The sequence below is a fragment of the Chelonia mydas genome, chromosome 12 (genome assembly GCF_015237465.2).
Source record: "Chelonia mydas isolate rCheMyd1 chromosome 12, rCheMyd1.pri.v2, whole genome shotgun sequence".
Lineage (NCBI taxonomy): Eukaryota > Metazoa > Chordata > Testudines > Cheloniidae > Chelonia > Chelonia mydas.
This window is the reverse complement of record NC_051252.2, coordinates 29995898-30023671: the sequence shown is the minus strand read 5'-3', so window position 1 is coordinate 30023671 and position 27774 is coordinate 29995898. Positions and strand designations below refer to the sequence as shown.

Genomic DNA, 27774 nt, shown 5'->3' with positions numbered 1-27774 from the left:
TAAGAAACAAACATGTTAATGAACAGCAGCTTTTATTTTCATTGTTCTTTCCCTACAAACTGAGCTGTTCATGCACAACATATTTTTCAACACCTTTTCATTTTAAACAACACAGTTTAAGTACATGAAGGGATCAAAGAGTTTCAGATGAATCTGAAAACTCATAGCAAAGGTAACGAGAGTTCTTAGTTTTTAATGACAGAAGCATATGCTCTCAACTTTCTAAACTGCATCCAACTGAGCCATTTATCAAGGCCTGAAACTTTTTCATTATTTAAAGCACTACGACAGCTTTCCACTTGATGCCTTGGAAGTACACAATAATAGAGACTCTATAGTCATTAATTATGATATCAGCTGGTTGATGAAGTTTGTACTGGCTGCTTGGTGATTTCATTTTTAATTGCAGCAGGTGGTGTGGAAAAAGTGACATACTGACACACATGGTCACCTCAACAGTATTTTTCTGTTTTATGTATATGTAGGTGCTCCTGAAATTTTTGAAAATCCCTTCTGTTCTGTTCCCCACTTTCATTTAATAACTGCAAAGAAAAATGCATATACAGTACATGTAGAAAGTAAGATGCTGAGACATAAAATGTTCAAAGAAACAGTGTCCTTGATTTTTCCCCTCCCAAAATATTTTTTTCTTTTTAGAGATTTTGTTGGGAGAGTGGCGGCTTTTCCTACTGTGAAGAAGAACATACCTGATATTGTATTTAAGGTCTCCAAAAAGTAGCAGTCATAAATAACAAATCTTGGAGACACATACTGTACAATTACTTTCTTCGGGCACATCTATAGAGCCTGATTTTTAGATTTACCTGCATTGGTGGATAAATAATATTTGAACTTTACAAAAATGCAGATTAAGACATTGAGGCCAGCTAAGAGAAAAGCCAGTATCCAAATTAAAATTACACAAAATTTTAGGACTATTCTAAAAATGAATGTGCAGGCTTTATTCTAAAGGAATAATAAATTTTTACTACTTTGGGGTCTGATCTCTGCACTAAAATCTCTATTAATTTAATAACACTTATATACAGGTAGATGTTTACTGTCCAAAAGAAGCAATATTGTAAATAACAAAAGGGTTACGAAAAATTTCATATACAGTATTCCTTAATGTATTGATTTATTATTTCAGTGTTTTGAACGCTCTGTTGTATATTTTGACTAGTGTATATTGTGCTTCTGATACGGACTACTTTACAAAGATGCATTTTCCTGCTCAATGTTATAAATTCACGAACCCCTAATTTAACAGATTAGAAAACTATTGTACAAGGTTTTGCTGCATAGGTTTAACATGAGATTGATAGGTAATAAAAACTGGTGTTTCCTAATGGCCACAAACATCTGTCTTCTACATAAATCAGCAAACTCCCTTAAGAATCTCCTGTATCCAAGTCATAGATCAATTGTGCTCAAGTCTCATTACGACACTCACTCTCTCTCCTTTATAATAAGGCCACAGTACCTTAGCTCATAACTACATTACATGTAATTAATACAGCTGTGACGTAAATGGATGCAGTGTTAAAATGTAGGTCTCTGGGGAGAACAGGGTATGACAGGAACTAGCTGCACTGTCATGCATGGGATGCCATGACTAGGGGAATTTTTAGCAATCTTTCTTAGCAAGGATACAGATTCTTTACACTGTGTAACTCACAAGCTTCAGCACAAGATGGGGGATGCCAGCTATCTAACTATCAGTGCCCTGCTACCATATCATACTATTGGTTTTAATAGAGGGAATAGAGGTTGGATATCCCTTTCTTCTTCTCTAAGGAAATGTGCTTGTAGACTTTGAAATGTTCTCCACGCTGAAGCTGCCTTTGACCTCAAGTAATATTGTAGTTGTCAGAACTTCAAACACCCAATAGGAAATATACTTTTATGTGGAAGAGGAGTGTCAATATTTAGAAGTGAGGTGAATTAATCATTGGCTTTAAGATACAAGGGTCAAAGTAGAGTAACTTCTACCAATCTGGCACCATTCTGCAGATGTGAAAAATAAATCTAACTTGGAAGGGGAAGTGGAAGCAGGAAAGAGAGAGAGCAGCTGAAAAGAACAAAGGCATTTTAGGGAGAAAGTGTCCTGAAGTGGTACATTTGTCCAACAGCAAGCAAACAAACAAGAGAAAACAATTCCCCCACAAACATATCATGCTCCCAGTTGGTCATTACAACTCCCCATTAATTGTAATGGGGAGTTGTGCTGGCAAATCAATAGCATGATATAACCCACATGCTTTAACTTATGTTTCCCCTGAGGTAGACATCATCAACATGCCCAGGGGGAAAATCAGGCCCAGAATAAGAAGGCATAACTTCCAGGGAGCTCAATATTAAACTTGCTTACAATAGGGCTTACGCTAGGCCTTAGTCTGTTCTCACTTATACTACTGTAAATCCAGATTCAGCTTGTTGTAAAGGAAAGCAGAATTTGGCTGTGTGTATTTGTGCAAAAGTAAGTTGCACTGGATTTTTCTCTGTGTATGTGACTGCCCACCTCTTCCTCGTGTATGGGCCCAATCCTGCAAAGTGATGAGCATCCTCCGGTCCCAATTTTGATGTTCAACACATCCTAGGATTTAGTCCCAATGTAGTTCACAGTATAACACAAACAATAATAATTAAAAGAAAATTAAAAAGCAAAAAAAATGGAACTAAGAAGACTAATGGCAAGCATAACAGCTTTGTTGTCTTGCTTTCATGATGCTCCCTTTTCCCTTTCTTTGGTTTACATTTTGATTAATTTGTCTTGTGGTCAGGAACCTTGCCCACACCTTCATGTATGTACTATGCAAATGCAAGGTAACCCAATGACACTATACAAATAAAACAACAAATAAAATGATCTAATTCGTGTTAGTAAGAATTGTACATATAAATCTCCACACACAGGGTACACTTTTTTATTAAGTTTCATTTTTAAAAAAATAGGCAGTCAAGAAATGGAATCACACACAAAACCAGCGCCACCATCTAGATCAGGGGTTCTCAGACTTTTGTACTGGTGACCCCTTTCACACAGCAAGCCTCTGAGTGCAACCCACCTTATACATTAAAAACACTTAATATATTTGACACCATTATAAAAGCTGGAGGCAAAACAGGTTTTGGGGTGGAGATTGACAGCTCGCGACCCCCCCCCCCCATGTAATAAGCTCCCGACTCCCTGAGGGGTCCCAACCCCCAGTTTAAGAACTCCTGGTCTAGATCCTTACTTTGCCGAGGTATAAAAAGGCTAGTATTCTATCTTTTTTCTAAAATGTACTTAATGTTCCTGCAAAGATAGCAGAATTAATGAAGATTGCATTAGGTTCTGAAGGATGAATAGCCTCCCTTTCAAGATATTCACTCTACAAATACAAGAATTAACTGTTATTATCTATATCTTTTTTTTTAAATAACCAAACTCAAAAAGATATGTTGATAAACTTACAGTATTTTTAACACTATTTCTGTTAACACTCAGGTTATAAACAGAGATGTAGACGTTTGTCCGTACTCTGAGTGCCACAAAATCACAAGATTGTGATGCAAACCCTCAGGGACATTTATTCCCCCCATTTCAACAACGGGTAATTGAGCCTCTAAACCACACACAAAGATTACATCCATAAAATAGTTAAGTACTTGTACCATTAATATGTTTATATTGCACAATTTGTTTTAAATCTAGGTGTATGAAAAAATATTGTACAAGACGAACTACTGTATACTGAGCTACAAAATTCAGAATGTTGCTGCTCACGCTAGCAAGGTGAATGGCATGACATAAACAAAGTCATATACAAACTGAATACATGTTGCCATTTCAATGACAAGGCTTCCCAAAAGCAATACCAATGGTGATCTTATGGTTCATCTATTTAGCATTAAACTAGACTCCCTTGTAAGTGTGTCACTGAGTATGCATCAGGGCATAAAGCTTTCTGACACACATAACATAGTTAAAATATGCTAAGAACAGGGATAACTTATAAACAGTACTTCATCATGCCAACATGTCTCTAGCAGTGACTGAAAGCAAGAGCTACCAAGTGCATTACTGGTTTTGAAGAACGACAATATCCCTGACAGCTTTAGCAAGGTTAGGCATTTTTCACAGTTATAGAAAGCACAAGGCATATCTTTTTCAACAAAATGTTCATGAAAGCCAATTGTTTACCTAAACATGACATTTTTCTTTACGTAAAAGATCCTGCAACCTGCTTAAAGAAGCCTGCAAGGTAGTCCAGCAATAATCAAGGGGCACACTACATGTTTTTCACCCAAAACTTTCTCCTTTGGATGTGGGGGGAAGAAAGGGAGGGAGTGCCTCTCAAACTCACTGCCTCTCCTTTATCCTGGAAATGTCTTCGGGGGAACAGGCAGGCCCCCCTGACGCACATCAAACAATTCATCCCCACTACTAAAATCTATTTTAAAAATGTAAAGCAGTGTAAAGAGCCCTAGACTACATTGTTCAGTAACTAGGGAAACCCCAGGGACCAATCAAGCAAACTGAAGATGCATCTCTCACTTATTCAGACAACAGGGACAAGAACTGATTCCTGGGAGACAGCCTACCTGTCTCCCAGAACATCCTTCTGTCATTGAGGCTCCATTGACACACAGCACTCATAGCAGAGGAAATGGCTATCTGGCATCTCTTGAAGATCCCAGGAGATTCCCTTTCCACAAATAAGGCTTGAAATACTGTAAGTCATGGGGCATTTAGTAAGTGTATGTAGGGGTATGTGGATCTTTTGAGGCGTGGAGGAGAAAGAAATTCAGGGATTTTTTTTTTCAAACTGCAATTTTACTACCACAAGTTGGAAGAAATTACACAAAAAGTCCACAAAGATTTCATCACCTCTCCTTATAACAAAGACTCTTTCTTTCACCATAGTTTGACAGACTTGGAAATCTATGTAGGTACTTGTATGGCCCTCATCACCATATTATCTAAGAGCATCGCCATTACTAATGCATACATTGATATAGTTCAAAGATATTGAAATATTTCGACACTGTTGGGTAAATCTGGCCAGGCTTTGATAACTTAGTTATGCTCTAATAAATTTGTCAGTCTCTAAGGTGCCACAAGTACTCCTTTTCTTTTTACGGATACAGACTAACACGGCTGCTATTCAAACCTTAGTTAGCTTAATGTATGAAACTATCACAGAGATAACTTGCACCTAAAGTTCTCAAGTACTTTATTAGAAACTTAAGTATCAACATAACAGAATTTGCATGCACTGTTATGGATTTGTATTTTCATTCTCTTCTTTAAAGTGCCTGGAAGAAAGAGTAGGACAGCCTGATTAACTGATTAACAAATTTAGATAGAGAGCTCACATTTCTGTACTTCTGTAGAAAACTAAGGGTTTCAGTTTAGAGATGTCTATTTCAAGCTTTTATCAGCACTAATTTCAACAAAAAAAGTTCGTAAAATTCAGAACAGAGGGAAAACAGACCTTACTTAAGCAAAGCATTATCTCTTTCTACTAGAATGAAAGCAACGTTACAGTTATATTTTTACCAAGATTTTTCTCCACTTAATGAAGACATTATCCATGAGTTTTCAAAGTCACTTTACAAAAGAGCATTCAAGAGACATTAAAGTCAGCTTAAACTAAAATGTCTTTTTGAAGTCAATAAACAATAAAAAGAACAATGAAAGACAGCCTTTGATCTCTTCTTAGTCTAAAGTCTTTAATTTCTGTTTTAATCTGCTAGATGCATTAAGTCTTCTATTCAAATATTTTTCACCTGCAGAGTACAGTAAGCTTGCCTTGATTATTATTTTTACAGAACTAATGTACAGCTCTCATTAACATGGACGGGTGTCATCTGGCAAAAAAAAGTTTTAAAATGATTTTCTATTCTATTCTCTTTGAAAATTAAATAAGGGGGAGAAAAGACAATGGAATCTTTGGCTTTGAAATTCATGACAAGATCAAAGACTATAATGTACATAGATTTTTCAAAGAATAAATTATTAACAACATGGACAAACACATAACTGGTCAATAACATGATCAAGAAATGATGAAGTTAGAATATCTGCCGATGACCAATTACAATTAATCTGACTTTATTGCTTGCAAAATATACCAAGTTACTCACTAAATTTTAGGAAAAGCTTTTATTACCCCACAGTGTATTTGAAAAATCACCAAGTGTCTAAATCAGATTTTTGGTGCTCAGGATACCAAACTGATAGCATTGGAAATGGAAGGGATCTATTTATCCTCCCCTTCTGTGGCTGCAGCAGGCCCCAGATTTGAATAGTGAAGTATGAAATCAATATGAATAAGAAATGTGGCCCTTCAGGATTAGGGAAGCCCAGAGAGGATGACAGCCACCATTGCATGCTGTGCAGCCTAGCTCACCAGAGCTCTTTGCATGTGCCCACAGGAGAAGAGGTCAACCAAGGAGTTGGGGACACTGTGCAGAGCCACAAACCATCCACAAGGGGCATCACAGGACAGGAACTGCTGCCTCCTATCTTCTTATGCTGTGAACATCATCATTTTACCTGAGTGCCTTTAGAGATCCAGGCACAGCCACAGAGCACCCAGAAGATTGTGTGCAGAGGTAGAATGTAATACCACCATTTTTCTTTTTCCTTAATCTGCTTCCTGCTGTCCAAATAATTAGCATAAAATCTCAACATAGCTCCCCCAAATTCATTCATTTTCAAAACCACTCAATGCCTAGTCCCTCTCTTGCTGAGATTGCCAATGAGGATTTCAACTAGTGCCTTCCTCTTCCCCCCCACAATCACCCCCCCCCCCCCCCCCGGATAGTGATTTTTGCAATGTGGACATCTGTCCAGAGAGAACTGGACAAAGAACACTAACTCATTTCACATGGACCACTGAAGAGCTCATAGATAAGAGTTTTCATTTGCTAAACTCTGGAGCAGGATTTGAATGGGGACTTAGAGGTGGCATACTGTATCCTGTTGAGGTAGGAATTTTTATCATTTTGCACACACAAAAATTGTTTCATTTAGATTTAATGAAAATAGACTTCTAAAGAACAGGTCTTCTTTGAATAAGAACATATATTTACTAGAATTCAAAAAGGCCATGTAGGAAGTTTAAGCAAGGCCTGTTTCTGACATGATAAGCAGCAAGACTAAAATTTTCACATTGCTTATGGCAGACCTACTTGCTAAAAAGAATCAGACAGAGTACTTTACTAGGTTCAGACTAGCCTTTTATTGATTTGGATGCGCTCTGAATCACATCATCTAATCTACAATAAGCCATTTAGTGAGTTTCCCAGTGCAATGATCTATGGGCTAAAAGGCTTAGATTATAGTCACACTGTAGACTTTTTTGATGAAATGGTAGATCCATAGAGAATACTACTATAATAAGATTGCATGGGACACAAGTGTCAATATTAGAAAATTAGAAAGGTTGGTTTACTGTTTGAAATCCTTTCACTTATCATTTAAAAAAACAGTGTCCTTTTCTGAAGACTAATTGAGGACATATATTTAACAGCAAGTCTAAATGATAGTCCATTGGTGTCAAATTCCAGGAAGTTCAAGGGCTCAATGAACTGACAATATTTATAATTTGTAAAACAAAAACTGTGGTTCACCCAACTATCTGTAAGGTAGCTGTTCAGACATTAAGGTGTTCTGGTTTGATCATTACACAGAGAGAGACAATCACAGGTGCTTCAGGAATGCAAATAAAATCCAAGAGATTAACATTCCCCGTTCTCTTCTCTCTGTTTTGTAGCTCAGCCTGACAGAGTTTCGTCTTCTATGGACTGCTAGGTACTGAGGCCAGTGGGGATTGCTGATATTTAAATTTATGAAACATACCCTTCATAATAGATTCTGCACCATCAAGTTGTGCATATAGCTCAACTCTAACTGGGTGAACCTATTGCTGTTGCCCTCACCCTATTCCACCTTTTCTCCAATTCTTTTTCATGCAATTTGTCTGACATTACATTGTAAGCTCTTTGGGACAGACACTGTGTTTTCTATGTACAGAGCCTAGCACAAGAGGCCCAGATCCTCACTAGACCTTTTGGACAAGATTGCAATACTAAATAAATATTTAGTCTACCTTCGCATTCTCCACTCAAGTGATCCCCTCCTTTCCAATTGCTCTTCCCATCTCTCCCTAACTTCTCCAAATGACAGATGATGATCCAACCAGTGGACCAAATTTGGTGATGAATCGTGGTCACGTGCCACCTGAGGCATGTTGTGCATATGCTGAAAAGAAGTGACATAATACCTTATAAATATATTTTCTATCAAAAAGCCACACTGGGAGATTTTTAAAGTCATGGCTCATCTTTTATCACAGGAAATTAAAGTTAAGAGATGCCACTGCCATCAGCCAATACAATACAAACCCAAAGCCATACATCTGATCCGTGTTGTTCTTTATTAATTTAGTGATGAATACATGCATGAGATTTTCTTCCTCATGCTTTTGTACTAATTTTGGTACAAACTGAACACTTAAATTCCAGGCAATTTATGCCACAATTAATTGCTTCCATGCATCATCAAACTTTAATTCAACCCAAGATTTTATTTTTCTCCCTAAAAGCAGTTGTTTTGGGGTAACTCAGACACAAAAGCTTTCATTGTGCAGTGTGATAGTAATTCTCAAAGAACCACATATCTCATCTTAGCAAAGACAAATAAAACAAAAGTTCAGTGAGTTTCCTAGTAGATAAGAATAAAATCCACTGCCATTTAATGAAGTGAAAATCAAAGCGTATTTATGAAATTACTGCATTTATAGCGTTAAGGCAAATGTTACTGCATCATTTCTGAAGAAGACTGACAGGGTTACATGCTCAAGTAAATATACTAAAGACATAATAATGTCACTTTAAAGCAACACCAGTTTTGATGTTCTTGTATTTTTGTTGTACTGAGACTATTAAAAGATGCATTGCCTCATTTCTGGGAAATGTAACTAGTTCAAGCTACCATGTAACTTTACAACAACTGACAGTAACTATAATATACGCCAGTTTGTATTAAGATGTTATTGCACCTTTCCCGTTCTAATCGCCAATTATGACTCTATTAGTCCTACTTGGCAGTTCATCTGCTCCTGCATCAGCTAAGGGGGACTTGGAGACGGACCTCTGATCTTCATGTTTCCGCTTCAGTGAGTGCTCAGCACAGCGGCTGTCATCTTGAGACATTGAGGAGGTAAGGCATTGCCTTTTCTAAGATAACTACACCTGACCTTACAACAATTTACTAAGGAAATACCTGCCTAATGGCAGTGGGAGTGCAGTTTCTTTTACACTCACAATGGCACTGCAAATTAGAGACAACAGGATAAATCTATGACCAGCTCACTAGACACTTCATTAAATCACTGTTCCCTTGCCTTGTAGAGCACTAATAGAATCACAGCCCTCGTTAGCTACTGAATAAAAGATCAATCACACACTTTGAGAGCTTTTGCTACCAGCTTCCAGAGGAAACAAGGTGGGGGGAGAGACATATTTAGGATCATCAGTAAGATTCTGAATGGCCTCACTGCAAGTTGGTTAAATTACTTTTTCCACAACTGACTCAGACTGTAATGCTCAGAGGAACTTGTTAAGTCTGCTTTCAAAAGCTGCTCTTTAATATATGACTACCAGGCCCTGGTCAAAAGTTCATAATGTGCATATGTAAAAAGGTACTAAATTGCCTAAGGGCTAAAACCAGAGGAGTTTAATTGCAACAAAATGCTGAAAATGGTCTGTTGAGGGTCCTTCTATTGGGATACTGCTGGCACAAGCTGATTGAAGTACAGAACATAAAAGCCTTATAACAATATTTCCTTAAATGCAATTGAAACTGCTAGCAGTTGCTAGTGCATTTATTCTGTGACTGAAGAAAAACACTGATCCTCCTCTAAAATAAATAAAGAATTAAGAACTCCTACAATTCATAATTCAACACAATGTGGATAAAAAGGAGAATTCAACAACCATAAATTTATGTCCAATGGTGTAGGTCAAACTGTATAGACAATACATAGTTACAGTAGGAATGTAGGTACGGTACATAAGTAAGCACTTTTAAACTAGTGCCTGATAAGATCCATTAGAATTAAAGCTGGAGAACAGTTTGCATCTGTCCCTGTTTTCCCACGCTCTGAATTTTCAAAAACAATCATCTAAGGGACTAAAAATCTCCTTGGTTGGCCTAGGCCTAAGTAATTTTTGATTTATTTAGTAGTTTGAGAAAAGTCCCTTTTGTCATTTCTGAGTTCAGCAAGGATAGAAAAATACACATTTTTTAAAAATCAAACCCTATTTCCTTTTTATATTGTTTTGTTTTTAACATAGAACAGCAGCAGAAATGGCTAACATCTGAAATGTGGCTAGGAATGATACAGTCCTCATTAGGATCTAATACACTTGACTGGCTCAAAGAAAAATTATGAGCATTTTAATCACTGCATACAGCGCATACAGGCTAGATTATTTTTTTCTTCTATGTATACGTTCATATTTAAAAATGCATTGCTCGCATAATTAACAGTTGAGCCCACAATGGTTTCCTGATTATAAACTTTCGTACTTTCAAAATTATCATCAATTCTCTTCAAATTTGACTTGTTTTGTAGATCTTATTAAGACTTACAAGTCAAGCCAGATTTGGAGAAATTTAGCCCAATATCTATTGTTAAGAACATTCCTCCCCCACAATCCACTTATTCAAAACTACATCAGACAAGAACACATGGAAGGAGAATCTTTACTTTCTAGGGACTGGTAGATTCTCCCTCATTAGAATTCTTTAAATTAAGACTCAGCGTCTTTCTAAAAAATGCACAATAGCACAAATAGAAATGGGCTTGGTGCAGAAGTTACTGGATGAGATTTTGTGGCATGTGTAATACAGGAGGCCAGACTAGATGATCACAATTATCCCTTTTGGTCTTAAAAATCCATGACGTGTTCTAGCTTTGATCTCTTCTAAAATGAGTTGAGATGGTCCTATGATTTACTTACTTTAAACACCAATCATCTTAAAACTGCCAAATTGATCTTCGTGTTTGGCTTCATTGTTAAGCCTTTTTGAGATCTACAAAACAAGCCAAGTTTTAAGAAAAATGGTTTGCTACTTTTAAAACATGTTGTAAATTGGCGAAGTGAATCCTGAACTGAGACAAGTAACTGACGCTGTCCTCAATCTCATCCCTCCTGCACAGCCACTGTCTTACAGCCTCTCCTTTGTCTTTCCATTCAGTCCCTGATTTGTGTGTGTTTTTTTTCCTGGTTTGTTTACTTTCACAGTTTAAACCTATCTGAGACCTCAAGCAGCTTACATGGATCTAAAGCCTAGGATAGGTTTAAAGGTGCCTTTATCAGCAAAAGGCCTTATATCTTTTAATCCGTTTAAGATGATCAAGTGCTTTAGATTAGTCTTAGCCTTTATAACTAAGCTAGAATTCTGGAAGACAACAAAGGGGTGGAGGGCTGAACAAGGGGTGAGAGAGACAATAATTTGTTTAAATTCTGTGTTTGTAAGAGAATATATACACAGAAGTACAGAAGTGTGCACTTAATACGAATGCATACTAGGCAACTTTTAGTCAACTGGTAACTATGAAGACATCAAGTGTGCTGGGCATTAATAACAGACAAGAACCAGCTTTCATTTTCTAGTATTTCATTTAGTATGTTAAGACAAATGGGAACAAAAATTTTACATTTTTCCCCCTCTTCCCTTCTGCCAGCACAGATCTTCCATGTATCTGCCTATCCATAGTGGAGTGTGTGGATAAGGGGACTCCAAAGTAACAAGTGTCACTGAACACTGGAGTGCTTCATTGTAGATGACTGGGGATTGAATTGGTATGTTTACTTGCTCACTAATTAGGAAGCCAAGAAAAGGTAGTGGGAGTCTGGTCAGGGGTTCCCATGTGAACTGAGCCAAGACAAGAGGACTGAAAGGCAGCTGAGAGTTCCCAGCCCCACCACCAAACAGACAAGGGCTCACCTAGGCACTCCAACAATACAAATAATAATAACAGAAATAGAAACCAGTCCATTCCTCTTCCTCTCTGCAAATGCCAAAAATGGAGGAACAGAAGCTGCTTTGTCATCCACTCTACCTGTAGCTTCCAAGACAGAAGCTTGGGATGACTGCTTTTGAGAACAAATCTCCCTAGAACTAATAGATGAGGAAGTGCTTTAGAAGAGTTAACATTTTAACACATTCAACTAGCTTGACAGGCAACTCACTGGAAGTGGGGGTTATATAAATCATGCTAAATTATGTACATCATGCTATAGATTATATCTCTCATCCTATATTATTTTGTTGCCTCATATTTAGTTCACTGTGACATATCACTAGTACCTGGTCTTGATTTACAACAATATACAAAAATACTCAGTCCACTTGAAAGTATCAGAAGTTAATTCAGCTCAGTGGATAACACAAATAAAGATGATAATTCATTTATTTGACCCACAAGAGACTGGCTATAAGGGAAGTATATGAAAGCATGTTGTAGCAGGAACAACATTTACTGCAATAAATAGAACTCTGTGGAGATGACAAGCCAGGTGTCTGACAACACAAAGAAAAATACAGAACAGGCTTTCATCTGTGCACTCTTGATATTTGGTGCTGACACCAGGGCAGTTAGTAGCTTATTTAAGCTAAGTTTGAAAATATGTGCCTTGGAAGAATACAATGAAAATTTCGCAAAAAAGGAGAGAGACCATGAGCAATTTGAAATAAATACTTCTGTAGGAGTAATGCCTAAAGCACATAGTTACCTGCAATGTAGTCAATCTATGAGTCTCTGTCTCAGGACTTATATGGCCTCAACACCTTAGTATTTGAGCTACTCACCAACATTCATGATTTATCCTCTCCTTGTGAGGTAAGGAAGTATTTTCCCTGTTGTAAAGATGGTGAGCTCAGGCAAAATAGACTAAGCAACTTGGTCAACATGAGAAACCCCCCAACTCCTCAGACAGAGGAACTTAGCTCAGATCTCCTGATTCCCAGTCCACAGCCTTTACCACAGTGTCTTTAAGAAAATTATATGGACAACAGATGCCCAGAAAGTAGCAGCATGACTGACTGACTGACCAAGTATCTGGCAATGTTTGGCATTATGGATAGTTCTTATTTATGGCGCTGTAAAGGAACTTTGCTGAATATTATTTATTATTATTATCATTATCTGAAATACACTGACTTTGTCAGATACATCTGTTTTGTTGTAATTTCCATATTGATAAGTATAGAGTGCATACACAAAAACTATAATACTGGATGTACCAGTTCAAGGAAGGGGTTTACACTAAATGGAAGAGGTGGACTTTTGTTTTTTTGTTTTTTAAGTTTGGTACTCACATTTAAGTATTCACATTTATGTACCAAATCCCTATATGAGTGAGCAAATCAAGTGTTGGTATGTGCAAATGGTAAGTGAGCTTTCCAACAAGCTATTTGTTGAAGATGTAAAGTGTGCCTAAATGAAGCACAAGATGCATCCTTGTAATTGTGTAATCCTAAACTTAAAAAAACCTGACCCTAAATATCTAAATATATTAATGAGATTGAGGTCATACATGAAAGTCTGAGACCTGATTGTACACATAGAGGAAAATTACCCTTCCAATAACAAATGGCATAATTTTCAACTCCTGTTAGTCTAAAAAGTGCTTCAAGGTTCACCATTGGATGGTTCAGTCGAAGTCCAATGAGGAGGAAACAAAATGCAAAACATTGTTGTAAACAAACCATCTTCCAATGAAGTACAGCCGGAAAGTTCACTCCTAACAGCCCAGGTGGACTTTGCATAAAATTTCATGAAGACACAGCTCAGACCTTATGCTCAGATAGGGAAAATTGCAATCCCAGTGACATATGGCACGATCTTCAATTCTTTGTTGCTGCGAAGGAATTTATGACTGATCAAAGATTTAGAATTAGCAAATTGCATTGTATGACTTGGTTGTGAGCCAAACTGCTTTGGTGAATTTAAGACAATAGATACAGTACAGCATCAGGATTGTTTAGCCACACGAAGGTCAACTTTTTGGCCTGTCTAACATACTTGTGAACTGATAGCAATCTCCATCTTAAATATATTAAGTCTAGCCCTTAGAAGTGGTACTTCCCGATGAATTCCATTTTTAGAAGTATCTGCTCTTAAAGATAGTATTACTAGAAGTGCTATAAAACACAGAGATCCACAACTCTGTTAAACGAACCCTGCACATCCAAGATAAGTAGGTTCTGGTTCTCTAGATAAATAATTCTTTGTATACATTAAAAATGACTTTACTTTTAAATAAAATATAGCAAAGCTGGATGATACATCTATTTCATTTCAATGTGATGCTTTCGCAATTAATTTAATTCCTCATATACTGTATATAGATTTTTTGACATGCACAGAAGATTCTGCTATATCAATATTGGTATTAAATAACTGCAAAAAAATGTTGTCACTAGAATAATGGATGGAATTTGACTGTGCTGTTTATATTTATTGTCATGCTACTTGTCAAGAAAAGATTGATGCTACCATTCTAAAAATTCCTAGAAACAGCAAAATAAAATGGTCAGGAAATCCCAATGGCTTGAGTCTTATAATTCTCAAATTGAAATTTTAGCAGGTAGGAAAATCTATGGTGACCCTGATTATACTATATGCTTATTATTTTCACACTAATCTGAATAAATAATAGATTGGATTACTGTGTGCTTTTATATTGAACAAAGCATGATCAACTCAGCAATACTTATTCACATTTCCTCCTGAATCAAATAAAAGACTGGGTACATTCAACCATTTCCCTGTGCATACTAAATAATCAGAGATCATGCCATCCAACGCCCTTTAAAAAATAAGGAACTATCTTTTAAAGTTGGCAAAACAGATCAGGTGTGATTTTTCTTTTTTAAGGGAGGAGGGGAAACAAATCTTCCTCTATTCTTGAAAAATATTCTAAGCTGTGCTGACATTTAAAAAAAATGCTTTTCCAAGTGTCACAATTTTGATATATGTTAAACAATGTCAAAAAGGATATTCTTAAATTTTAGAGACAAAGATACAATAAATTACAAGTCTCTCATATCTGACAAAGGACAAGATAGTTATTTCCAGTTTGAAGGGGATGGATTGTCTATCCTGCAAACAGCGAGAAAAAGACCTCTGAATGAATGGGGATCTCTGCTGGTTAAGGGGACAGGCCAGGAACCAGAAAGGGTGAAGGTCACATCATCGCTGACACAGATGCTAATGTTAAAACCAAAAGAAAAGTAAAGATGGTTTAGGCTTCATTTACTGTGCTGGGAGATGTTCTGGGAGACACAACCACAGACTTTGGAAGGGGAGACAGGGACAGTAGAAGCTAGGAGGAAGTTGGAGCGGAGTGGGAGGTCCCAGGGTTAGAGTGGGCCAGAACTCCATAGGATTTGAGCCATTAAGTAAACCTCACACCCACTCACTCCCTGACAGAGTGATTTGAAAAAAAAAAAACCCTCAGCCAAGAGGATTACCAAATTACAGAATATCCAGTGGGAAAACAAACCAGATCTCCTAATTAGGTTCTTTTCACAAGGACATTTCCCTCTATGTGGGAATCTAACTCGCTCTCCAGGCTGGCAAAAGAACATAATTATTTAGAGCCATGTCTTTATGTGATGGGGCATTCGCCCCACACTATCCATGCAGAGTTGATATAGGCAAGAGAGGCCAATTAGCCATAGGCTGCCTCAGCAGCGCTAGGATGCAATGAGGCTTAATTGGGGATGAAGCTCATCTGGGCAAAAGCAGGTGTAGCTTCTATAAAGCCCAGGAGCTGGCCACAGACGGGCTGCAGTGAGGAAGTGTCACTCTCTGATACAAGTGGGGAGAGTAGGAGCCTGTAATAGGAGTGTAGGAAGCAGTCCAGGGAAGGAGCAGTAAGAGAGAATAGATCTGAACTGCTGGTTCAAGGGCCCTGGGTTGGAACCCAGCGTAGAGGATGGGACAAGCCACTGTGGGAGTGGCACAATGTATATGGACACTGCATGAAACTGGGTGGCGAGAGACTCTGGCGAGACCCTGGAAGGGGAAGACAACGGTGACTTGGCTGGAGGATTACCACGAAGGAGAGGTGCTGCAGCTCCTGACCAGTGAGAAAGAGACCACAAATGAGTGATCTGAGGCAAGGGGCTGGACAACCACCAGATGGGGGCAGTGAGCTAATTCCCCAGATGAGACACGAAGAGGCGCCACTGAACAGTGAGTAGCAAGCATACGATAACACTTTAGAATACAGAAAATTACCACATATGCAAGGAATACTGACATCAGAAAAGAAAAACTGGCACATTCCCTCACATTTTCATCCAGAAGAAAGATACCAGCAATTGCATAACTCTGGGAAGGAGGAGACAACAAGAGAGGAAAACACTATTGATATGACAACTTGATAACTGACAACTTCCAGAGAGAGAGAGAGAGATAAAATACACAGACACACTTACATTCTTTTAATCACTGTCTTACAAAAAAGTTTTCAGGAATGGTAATTTAGTTATGTGGTTATCATGTCAAGGGAAAGCCAACATGACAATAAATGACACGTCACATGCAAAAAAAACAAAACAGATTCATCACTTTTTCAGAAAGAGAGATTTATTGCATTCACCTATGCAGGAATGTTAAATTAAAATAAAATAAAAAGGTCACCAGGTTTTTAATAATATATAATAGTGAGAATACTAAGAAAACATTTTATACCCCTCTGCATTTGATGTACTGCATTTTTTGGGTGCCGGGGGGGGGGGGCGGGGGAGGGAATACTGCAAATGTACTTTTTTTTTCTTTTTTTTTAAATGACTGAGCTCTAAAAGAAGGGACTTTCTAGTTCAGATTACTTGGATACTCTTACTGTTTACCCTTCCCTCTTTTTTCTAACGTCAGAAGAGATTTCTCTCAGAACTTCAAATAAATAAGATATCCAGCTGCACAAACACTATACTTTCTGTTAGATTACTTTGGCTTCTTAAGGAATATTTGACTTTCTCAGAATGTAAATGATTAAAGGGAACCCATCATATGAAACTGGTTGGGGAAATGTTTAAAGTGGTATGGCACCTCTACAAATATGGTATAAAGAGAAATAAAAAGACCATGGTATGGTCAAGCATCGCAGGTATCCCAGGAGGCCTAGGGGAAATATTAATGTCACTAAATAAAACACCTTCCATTTAGGAAATAGTCTTTAAATTATAATTCTATATAGAAAACTAAGCTGTATTTTTTAAAAAATATATGCTACCTAACATATAGTAAATGTGGCCAATGAGGTTTCCTGCACATCTGTCCATTCATAAAGAGCATCTTGGAACAAAGCAATTGTACAATACATAAATGTATCCACTTCTGTAGGCCATACCTCATTAACTGAGGCAGCGTAAACATGTTTTACTATGCAACTCCACAGTGCTTTTTTAAAATGGGGTGCATGTTATTTGCCTTTGCAAGGCAAATACACAGATGGTGAGCTTTGTCCAAATACATGCCTCTTTGTGGATCAGCAGCTCTATATGCCAAAGAGCTCTGTGGCAGTACAGACACCACCAGGTAGGCAACTTTCAAAATTATAGGACACAGGCCAAAAAGCAGATGCAAATATGGTTTTAAAGGCCTGAGAGATCAAATCTGTGGGGGCAAAGACCTTCTCATCTAAAACTCCAACTGCTTCATAGTCAAGTGGCACAGTTGAGAAAGCGACTTCATGTGTGGTGTCTACTCTTTCAGGGAATCAAAGAAGCTCTCCATGATAACATTCACGGACAAACAAACAAAAAAAAAACACTCCCCAGATCTTGGACTCTAAATTAGATCAATTAAACTTTAATTTTAAAAACCAGAGGAAGTCAATGCACACTATGGAAGGACAATAATTTATTACAGTGCTATTTAATTCAGGTTCCTTATGGTGTTCTTTCAGCTATTTCTGTGCAACCCACCATTATTAAGATGTTATCATGTCTTTTACAATTTGGCGAGTCAGACAATTGTAACTGGAAACCAAATGTGCCATTTTACATCTTAACCTAAGATTTGTTTTTCATATTTCACATCACTCACAGCATAGTAATTTCAGTAGGTAAAAGTGTCTGGTTAAACTGAATTCTCTCATGTATTTTACTATTTGGCTGTTTTTAAAATATCAACTACATGCATGCTATAATAGTTGTGACTCCCTCTGAAAGGCTAAAAAATTAAATTAACATATAAAATAGTTTTGAAACTTAACTTTTTAGGAAAGGTGCTGAGCAACTCATTATTGGCTAAAATTCAAGTCTGATTCCTGTGAGTAGTTTTGATAATCTTTTCAGAATGTCAGTAATAGACCATAATACATGCTGCATTATAATACTGCAATGTATTGACTATTATTCTGATTACAGAGATCTGTTCCATGAAAATATTAGCTCTATTATTGTCTTGTTACTGAGAAGAATAATTATCAGACGCTTGAAGTGCTAGCCTGGAACTTGGGAGCCCTGAGTTCAATTCCCTGCTCCATCACAGACTTCCTGCGTGACCCTGGGCAAGTCGCCTTCATTTCTGTGCCACTTAGCTCCCCATTTGAAACACAGGGATAACAATTCTTCCTTACCTCATGAGGGTGTTGTGAAAACAAGTAAATTCAAGATTGTGAGGCAGAAGCACTCAGAAACTTGTAATGGGGGCCATGTCAGTAATATAGACATGATTTAATGCTATTTAAATTATAAAAGGGATAGTAGAGACCATCTTTTACTTTGTACAGAGTCTAGCACAGTGGCTGCTGATCCTAACTGTATGAAAGTATTGCATAGAGGACCCAAACTAATAATTAGAAATAATAATGACTGGTATACACCACAGCCAAGATAATGTCTATTTGAACATTTACCAGACATCCACCCAGAGGATCTAATGAAAAGATGGAGTTTTAAATATTCAGAGGAGACCTCCTTGAAATCCTGTTTCAGGAACAAGTACAGACTTATTTCTGTGATCAAATCAGTGCTTTTTGGATATTTGTCCATATCACAAAAGTAACACAAGTTAGCGTGATTGAGCCTCCCTCAGAGACTGCCAATCAAGAGAACTGGGATGGTTGGGGTGCTAAAAGTTTAAAAAGTGAGGCACTTTTGGAAGGTACCCGGAAGCAGCCCAGCTGCTTGGTGTTGGCTCTTTCCTGTGCTAACAGCCACTCAGTTTCATAAGCACCAAATTAATTCATCCAAAAATAACTGAAGAAAGAAAAAAAATAACCTTCATAATAATCTCCAAAAAGGGCTTCTGAGCATTCAGGGTTGCCTGTCTATTTATACAGGATGACCGCATTGCTGAATTTTCATGATAAACTAGTGATAAACAAAATCTACTACTTATTTGCCTAGAAGGCACTGAAAGAACCAAGCATGTATATTTAATTTATTTCACTGGTTTGTACAACTCACATATGCCATAAATAAATCAAAAGGTTTGCAGTGCATGTTTTCCCTTGCATTGTTATTCCCACCTTTTTTCAGGCATTTCACATGCTTCAGCTAAGTGTCTCACTGCCTGCCAAGAAACCCCTGTTGATTAATCCTGATTTAACGTAAGCTGCACAAAAGAAATATTTTATTATTTCCCTTTTCATGTAAGCAAAAACTGAGCTAAGTTGCTTCTAACTATATCCTTAGCAGTGGAACACTGTGATAAAATAACAGAACTAATTTTAATAGAGCAGAACATATTTTGAACCAGTCAGAATGGTGGGGAAGAGGAGAATGGGTGGGCAAAACTCCCCTTGACTTTAATGAGGTCCAAATTTCACCCAGTATTCCTTAGGTATTCTCTCCAGTAAGCGTAAAGAATATCGAGAATACTACTGTAACATTATCTATTTGCAAAGACAATATTGTAAAGAAATAGATAGCAATCCCTGTGTTTATGTAATATATTTGTCTGCCCACTTCTCTGTCCATTAAGAGTAGCTGAGTTGCCACTGCTCTTCAGGGGAAGAGTGCAAAGTATGACAGCCATGTGATTAGGCAAAACCTTTTTAACAACAGAGTGTCTGACCAGACTGGCTCTGTCATTGAATCACGGAGCAGATACAAAGAAATGCCATGCGAGACTGGGCCGTCCTGCCCCTAACTATTACTAAAGGAAGCTTTAATATATGGGATAGTGTCATTTTGATAAGTGACATTTCAGTTTCAGTAATAACCCGGTATTTGGCTGTTGCCCTAAAGAATGTGCTATTCTTGTGTGCAGTGAGAATATTGATTCTACTATTTTTTAAGGGAGGGAGTGATGTGACTAGTTAACTTAATATGATAAATTTTATTTCAGTGGGCTGGATAACAAGTAATCTTTGTAGGAGGCCCCAAAACAGCACTAGTTTAAAATTTGGGCAAGATGGTCTCACTCTCCCAATCTGTTTGGTTGGGAGACAAAGGAATATTTCATATACAAATTTTTCAGTAAAACCCAGCAGTACCTCCTGTTCAGGCTTGACCTGGGAGTGATTAAAGTCTCTTTATGTGTGCGGAGTATTAACCCATTTCTGGTCTGAAAGAGTTGGCTGTATCTGGAAGGCTGAGCACCAAGACAGCCTTGGGATTGTTGGAATTACCTGGCTTTATTTGGTTTTAAGATGTGACCTTTCATCAAAAGAATGGCGATCCCTTCCCTTTGCTTTATTGACCATTACAATCCTGTAACCTTTTGTGTTTAGCACATTTTTGGTCTATGTACCAGATTCCCTTAGAACTGTGTCCTGTGGGTATATACACAGCACCTGCTATTTGCAGGAGTGGACACATCTTTGACTAACACAACACTTCCCATGTCTTACATTCTTTCTGTTTTTATCTTCTTCTGCAAAGATGTATGATATATGAGGATTTTCACTATGGACTAGAAAATAGAGTGGCAATGGAACATCCTAATGGGCAGATGGGCATATCCTAATTAGGGCCGTCGATTAATCACAGTTAACTCATGTGATTAACTTTAAAAAAAATCATGATTAAAAAAATTAATCACGATTAATTGCACTGTTAAACAATCGAATACCAATTGAAATTTATTAAATATTTTGGATGTTTTTCTACATTTTCAAATATATGGATTTCTATTACAACACAGAATACAAAGTGTACAGTGCTCACTTTATATTACTATTTTATTACAAATATTTGCACTATAAAAATTATAAACAATAGTATTTTTCAATTCACCTCATACAAGTACTGTAGTGCAATTGCTTTATCGTGAAAGTGTAACTTAAAAATGTAGATTTTTTTTGTTTCATAACTGCACTAAAAAACAAAACAATGTAAAACTTTAGATGCTACAAGTCCACTCAGTCCTACTTCTTCTTCAACCAATCGTTAACACAAATGAGTTTGTTTACATTTATGGGAGATACTGCTGCCTGCTTCTTATTTACAGTGTCACATGAAAGTGAGAACAGGCGTTCCCAGGTATTTACGTGCCAGGTATGCTAGACATTCATATGCCCTTCATGCTTCAGCCACCTTTCCAGAGGACATGCTTCCATGCTGATGATGCTCGTTAAAAAAATAATGCACTAATTAGATTTGTAACTGAACTCCTTGGGAAAGAATTGTATGTCTCCTGTTCTGTTTTACCTGCATTCTGCCATATATATTTCATGTTACAGCAGTCTTGGATGATGACCCAGCACATGTTCGTTTTAAGAACACTTTTACTGTAGATTTGACAAAACACAAAGAAGGTACCAATGTGAGACTTCTAAAAATAGCTACAGTACTCGACTCAAGATTTAAGAAACTGAAGTGCCGTCCAAAATCTGAAAGGGATGAGGCATTGAGCATTCTTTCAGAAGTCTTAAAAGAGCAAGACTCTGATGTGGAAACTACAGAACCCGAACCATCAAAAAAGAAAATCAATCTTCTGCTGGTGGCATCTGACTCAGATGATGAAAATGAACATGCATCAGTCCGTTCTGCTTTTGTTGTTATCGAACCCATCACCAGCATAGACACATATCCTATGAAATGGTGAAGATGAAGGGACATATGAATCATTAGTGCATCTGGCATGTAAATAGCTTGAGACCCCAGCTACAACAGTGCCATGCGAACGCCTAGTTTCATTTTCAAGTGACATTGCAAACAAGAAGCGGGCAGCATTATCTCCTGTAAATTGTAACCAAACTTGTTTGTCTGAACAATTGGCTTAAGTAGGACTGAGTAGATTTTTAGGCTCCAAAGTTTTACATTGTTTTATTTTTGAATGCAGTTTTTCTTTTTTTTACATAATTCTATATTTGTAAATTCAAGTTTCAGGATAAAAAGATTGCACTACAGTACTTTTATGAGGTGGATTGAAAAATACTATTTGGTTTTTTATAGTGCAAATATTTGTAATCAAAAATAAATATAAAGGGAGCACTGTACACTTTGTATTCTGTGTTGTAATTGAAATCAATATATTTGAAAATGTAGAAAGCATCCAAAAATGTTTAAATAGTATTTTATAATTATTTAACAGTGCAATTAATCGTGATTATTTTTTGTAATCGCTTGACAGCCCTAATCCTAATTAATTTCCTATGCTTGCCCAGTAGAAGACACTGATGGCCCTGAGAACTTTGTCTTCTACCTCCATGTCTCCATGTAATATTAAAGTAAAAGGTAATGGTTGATATAGAGAAAGGTTAAAATCAGAATAAAAATATTTTAATTTAATTGAATTGCAAAGCATTAGTAAATATACATTATATTTATCACTGCAAATATAAATTAAGGATTCCCCTACAACTCAGAGTTCTGGATTTCTGCCTTTTGTCTGCAAGGAAAACTACTATATTGTTGGTTTCCTAATTTTCACAGTGGAATATCAACTTTCATAGCAAACAATACAAAATTTCAATGTTTTAGTAAAAGAAACATTCTGGCAACAATGTAGCAAGGGCATGGCAAACTCTTTGTAAATAACATACCGTGGTGACGTCCAAAGACCAAAAGTGAGTATGAACAAAGCAAAATGGGTGAATAATAAATTCTGTTTTATTCAGGTTGCTATGCCCATCAGTATGGTACCTGAGCACCTAAATACAACTGTGCTCCCCAGATTCTTTCCTTCCTTGAAGGCCTCCCATTCACACACTGATCAGACCAATGCTACTTAAGAGATCTGACAAGGCCATGTCAATGTAGCCACAGCTGAGATATGGGGATAAAGATGAGCAAAAGAGAGAGAATGAAGAACAAAAGAAAGACAGATGAAATCTTGAAGGGTGAGGAGACCAAAAGACAGATATTAGAACTGGAAAGCAAGTAAATAATTGAGCAAACTGTGAAAAGACATGGAGTCTGGGAATTTCAGACAAGAAAGAAGTTACAGATAAATCATATCAGAACGTGAAAATAAAAAGGATTACTTTGAAAATCTTTGTTAAATGCTCATTATTTCATTTTTAATACACCTTAAACCCACAAAGGTTTTTCTTTGGGGGAAGGGAAGAGGCTGCTGCTCAGTCAGGAGCTTTGTTTCTGGCTGATTTGAAAACCTGAAGTAACAAAAGAAAATAATAATCAATATTCCCTTGTGCTGATTAACCTCTGAGGGCAATCATCTACAAATCTCAGATTAAGAGGAGGCAACAGAAGAGCAGGTGGGCTGTTGGGCTGAATATGAAGTTGCAACATGGGAAATTTAAACCTTATTATGGAAAGTTACTGAAGTGCATGCAGGCATTCCACAAATATATAGCTGTTTCATATAAGGAGGCTTTTCCAGGGTGAAATGCTGAAAATATGCTACTCAGTTTCAAGATATAGTATAATTATTTAGAGTACAACCATTATGGGCCAACTGCTGCCCCCAGCTCAAAGTCCAAGAAGCTGGGCTGGGCACTTTAGAGTTCCCCAGGATCTTGGGAGGAAGAGAGTGAAAGGAAACATCTCCCTGAGGACATCCAACAGCAGCAGAGCTGCTTTACAGAAGAGACTGAAACGTCTGGGCTGTAGATGCTCTCATGGTTGCCATGCATTCCTCGGTAGGCAGAAGTGATGGATCTGCTGGACTGTTCAACACCCACACATTTAGACTCTGCTGCAGAGCTGAGTTGCATGGCACACAGGCAGGCTTCTGGAATCTATCCCTGCCCCCGTGTGCAGTGGAACCGAACTGGCTCTGTTTCCATCAAGGCCCTCCATTCTTATGGTAGAGGGATAGGGCAGGGAGAGCATTTGCTCCCCTATACTGTGTATTACTCTTATTTTAATGGAAAAGAGTAGAACTTAACTCTCAGACATGTAGGATACTTAGTTCCCAAACATGTAGGTGTACCTTTAACAGCACGCATATTAAATTTTATTTTGGAACTACCACTTCAAGTTTTAATTTTTCACAGGCTGTTGATGTTTGAGACTACTGCACAGACCATGCCATCTTATTTCTAACACAGAAGTAGTATGTATAAATAATCACATAAATAAATAAAACTCAGGCCAGCAAGAAACTCTTTTCCCATTAAAGTCAGCAGGAAATGCATTGGTTTTAAACCCAAATTTTCTGTAAGTTTCACTACTTTATATTTAAAAAAATAGAAATCAAATACACATAGCTTTTCTTTAACTTAAATTGTACTTTGGCTTATTAGTAGTGTCCAGAAATTTTAAATGGAGAGAGAAATTGTGTCTCTATGCTTGAGAGATGATCCACCTCGGATCCCTGCCTCCTCCCTCATCCCAGTACTCTCAGATCAGAACACTCCCCTGCACTAGCCTTCTTTCTTTCCCCTCCACAGTTTGAGCTCTACAGGTTCCATCTACCCTGTGTGCTGGGTAGCTATTACTATTATGCAGGCAGGTAAACAAATCCATTTGCATTTAGTAAGGGTTACAACTGGACAAAAGTTATCCTGTGAGTGGAGATACAGCCACCGCCACCCTGTCAGCTGGTGAGCTGGAATCTACAGTTCAACATTTAGTTCCTGTTTACGTTTAATGCAATTATGTAAAAAAAAAAAAAAAATACAGACTCCTACGTGTTCTCTTCAAAAGGAACCACACAACCTGCAGCTTTACATCAGTGCTAATCCCCCATAGGTCCTCAGTCCAGCTTTACTCCCTTTCCCCTCTAACATCATGTTCGTAAACTAAGGACTCAGCAGGAAATAATGCTAAGGTCAGACTCTAAGGTGTATTGTTCTTTTCAAAAGGAATTACCTACTGTTCTTCATACTCAAGACATCTCAACGTGCTTTTCAGTCATGAGCTATACAGCTACTAATGGCCAAATACTAGTCTGGCAAACACCCCTCTCATGCAATGACTTGTCTTGAGATTTTATATCCATATTTCAGGGCAGAATTTGGGCCTAATTGTTCAGTAATTCAGGGCAGCCAACATGAAATTAACAACAGCCACACAGACCTTTGAACAATAAATTCTATTTATTTTAAGAGGGAATGTTGACCAGAATATAAATATTATCCCAGATTCTTTAAAAGAAGCCATGGAAACATTAAAGCTTCATATCATTATCTGACATTTGAACTCAGGATCTTTCAGCTTGGGGCAAGAGTGCCAACTAAGCAACACAAACAGAAATTTTAAATTCTTTGCACAAATTATCGAATAAACTAAACGCGTAATATTTGAATGAAAGCCTTGAGGTAGTATCAGACATGAAACCAAAACATTTGATGCCTCATCTACACTTCTGATGTCCAGATCTGAGATGTGGTTGTAACTAAAATGCATTCCTTATATTTCTCCATAGCACATAATTTAATCGTGAAATCACCATTCTAAAATGTTAATATTTTCCAAGAAAAAACATAGGCTGTACATCTATTGACCTCTTAGAAATTTAAAAATTTTGAAACTATAAATCTCTGGCAGGTTATTCAAGGGCAGAATTACCCTGCTATGGCTAGGTGAGGTTAAGACATTGACATCTTGTGCTTTTCTAGCTATAATTTATAACTCTGCAAAAGACCAGTCTTTTATTCCCATCCATTAAAAAGGGAGTAGCACATCTGTTAAAACTCTACTACAATGGCTGGCTTTGCATTGCAACAGGAAACGTAACCCAATCATCTCAGAACTTCTACAAATTCTATACCTTTTTTCATGTAAAAGGATTTGAAAATGTAGTTCACTGAAACATCTGTTAAGCTCTTGAAACCCTAACACATGATATTCTTTCTTCTCTATTACCTGCCAACAAAAATATTTGGTTCTATGTAAGAGTATAGCAAGAGTGTGATAATAGCACTGTGCTTCCTTTTTTATATGCCACTGTACACTGACAAGATCATACGTGGTGACACTAGTTAATATATTCTGTATCAAAGTTTAAATCTTATGATAAATGTATTGAATTTTAATTGTACATGTGTCTAGCAAAAAGTCAGAAAGGGTTTTGAATGACAGATTTACATTAATTAAAAACATGAGAGACTATTTAGCCATGTCATTTTAAAGTCAACTTAATAACCTTGTGTATATTTTTGTTTTATAATTTATTTTTTAAAGACATAGATCAAGCCAGCTGGACACATACCTAGTCTATGTAACCATGTATTTTCTACCACTGTTACCTTCAAAATCCCTTCTCCAATACTTCCATTTGTTTTTTTGTAACATCCACTTGTTGCAGTTTGTCTTGAAGTAGACTGTAAGCTCTCCAAGGCAAGGCCTACCTTTTACTGTACGATTGTATAATGTCAAGCAAAATAGGGACCTGGTCCTGATTATGGCCTCTGCTGGCTGCAATAACAGAAGCAGTAAATAAACAAAACAGGACAGAGCTGCTGCTGCTATTACTATCTGCCACAAAAAAAAAAAACAAGCATGGACATCCGTTTTAACTAATTTCAATATGTCTTGGTTTGGGAAAAGTAGGGGGTGGGGGTAGGGGGAAAGAATCCAAGTTCAATTTTCACTAGTCTAAATAGTATAAACATCTGTTGGAATCACCATGTTAACAAGTTTCAGCAGCAGAACACCTGCAAACTTCCTGTGAATCACTATGACCAGCACTGATACAGTATATCACTCATTACTCCACGGTAGGCAGCCATAAAAGAGGCTTGGATGGGGTGGAGTCGCATTACTTTCAGTATGATAATCTATTTACAGCAATAATTAAAATGGTATATGGGCAAAAGCCTAAGATTTCAAAGAAAGAGTAAGTTTAAGAAAGTTACTTAAGAATATCCAGTAGTATAGTTAGACATCTGTAACACTATTGCTTAAAACAGGCACTTAAAATAGCCTGACTCCATGAAGAGTGGCCTAATTACTGTAACTAAAGTCACTATAGTCACAGCAAGTAACAGCAAATAAAGAAAGGTTTATATTAGAACACTTCTCTTCAATGCTTCAGGGAATCAGCTAAAACTAGAGGCCTATAGGCAATGTTTCCTTGTACTAAATTCTGTCGTGCAGAATATTCTCATTGCCACATGCAAGAGGCTGCATGACCTCTCTCAAGAATGGAGATATACAGTATGTGGCAACATTCATCTCTGAAGGAATCATTCAGATTGGAGCAACACCACATTTATGAACTTAACCACTAAAAAAAAGGGGCATTTTTAAAAACACACAAGATATACCTTTGCCCACTATTTGGAATCAAAATGAAACATCTGACCAGCTGGTAAGCTGGTATAATTTATAAGAAGTGTAATTTAAGTAGACAATTTAAAAATGCCATTAGGTCATTATCACAAAAATAAATG

General features: G+C 37.3%; 1 protein-coding gene across 14 annotated transcripts in view; it reads right to left on the bottom strand.

Annotated features, from left to right (window-relative positions):
* Positions 1-27774, bottom strand: part of WWOX (WW domain containing oxidoreductase) — a 675021-nt gene that overhangs the window by 465665 nt on the left and 181582 nt on the right. The window contains exon 9 of one of the 14 annotated variants that reach the window (XM_037877521.2): positions 22940-23586. The exons of 12 other annotated variants lie outside the window; for them this stretch is intronic. In XM_037877521.2, the coding sequence (XP_037733449.1) occupies positions 23551-23586 (36 nt within the window). In that variant the 3' untranslated portion in view covers positions 22940-23550. Of the gene's footprint in view, positions 1-22939; positions 23587-23625; positions 26798-27774 lie in introns of those variants that run through there. One more of the 14 variants, XM_037877516.2, reaches the window with a different exon arrangement.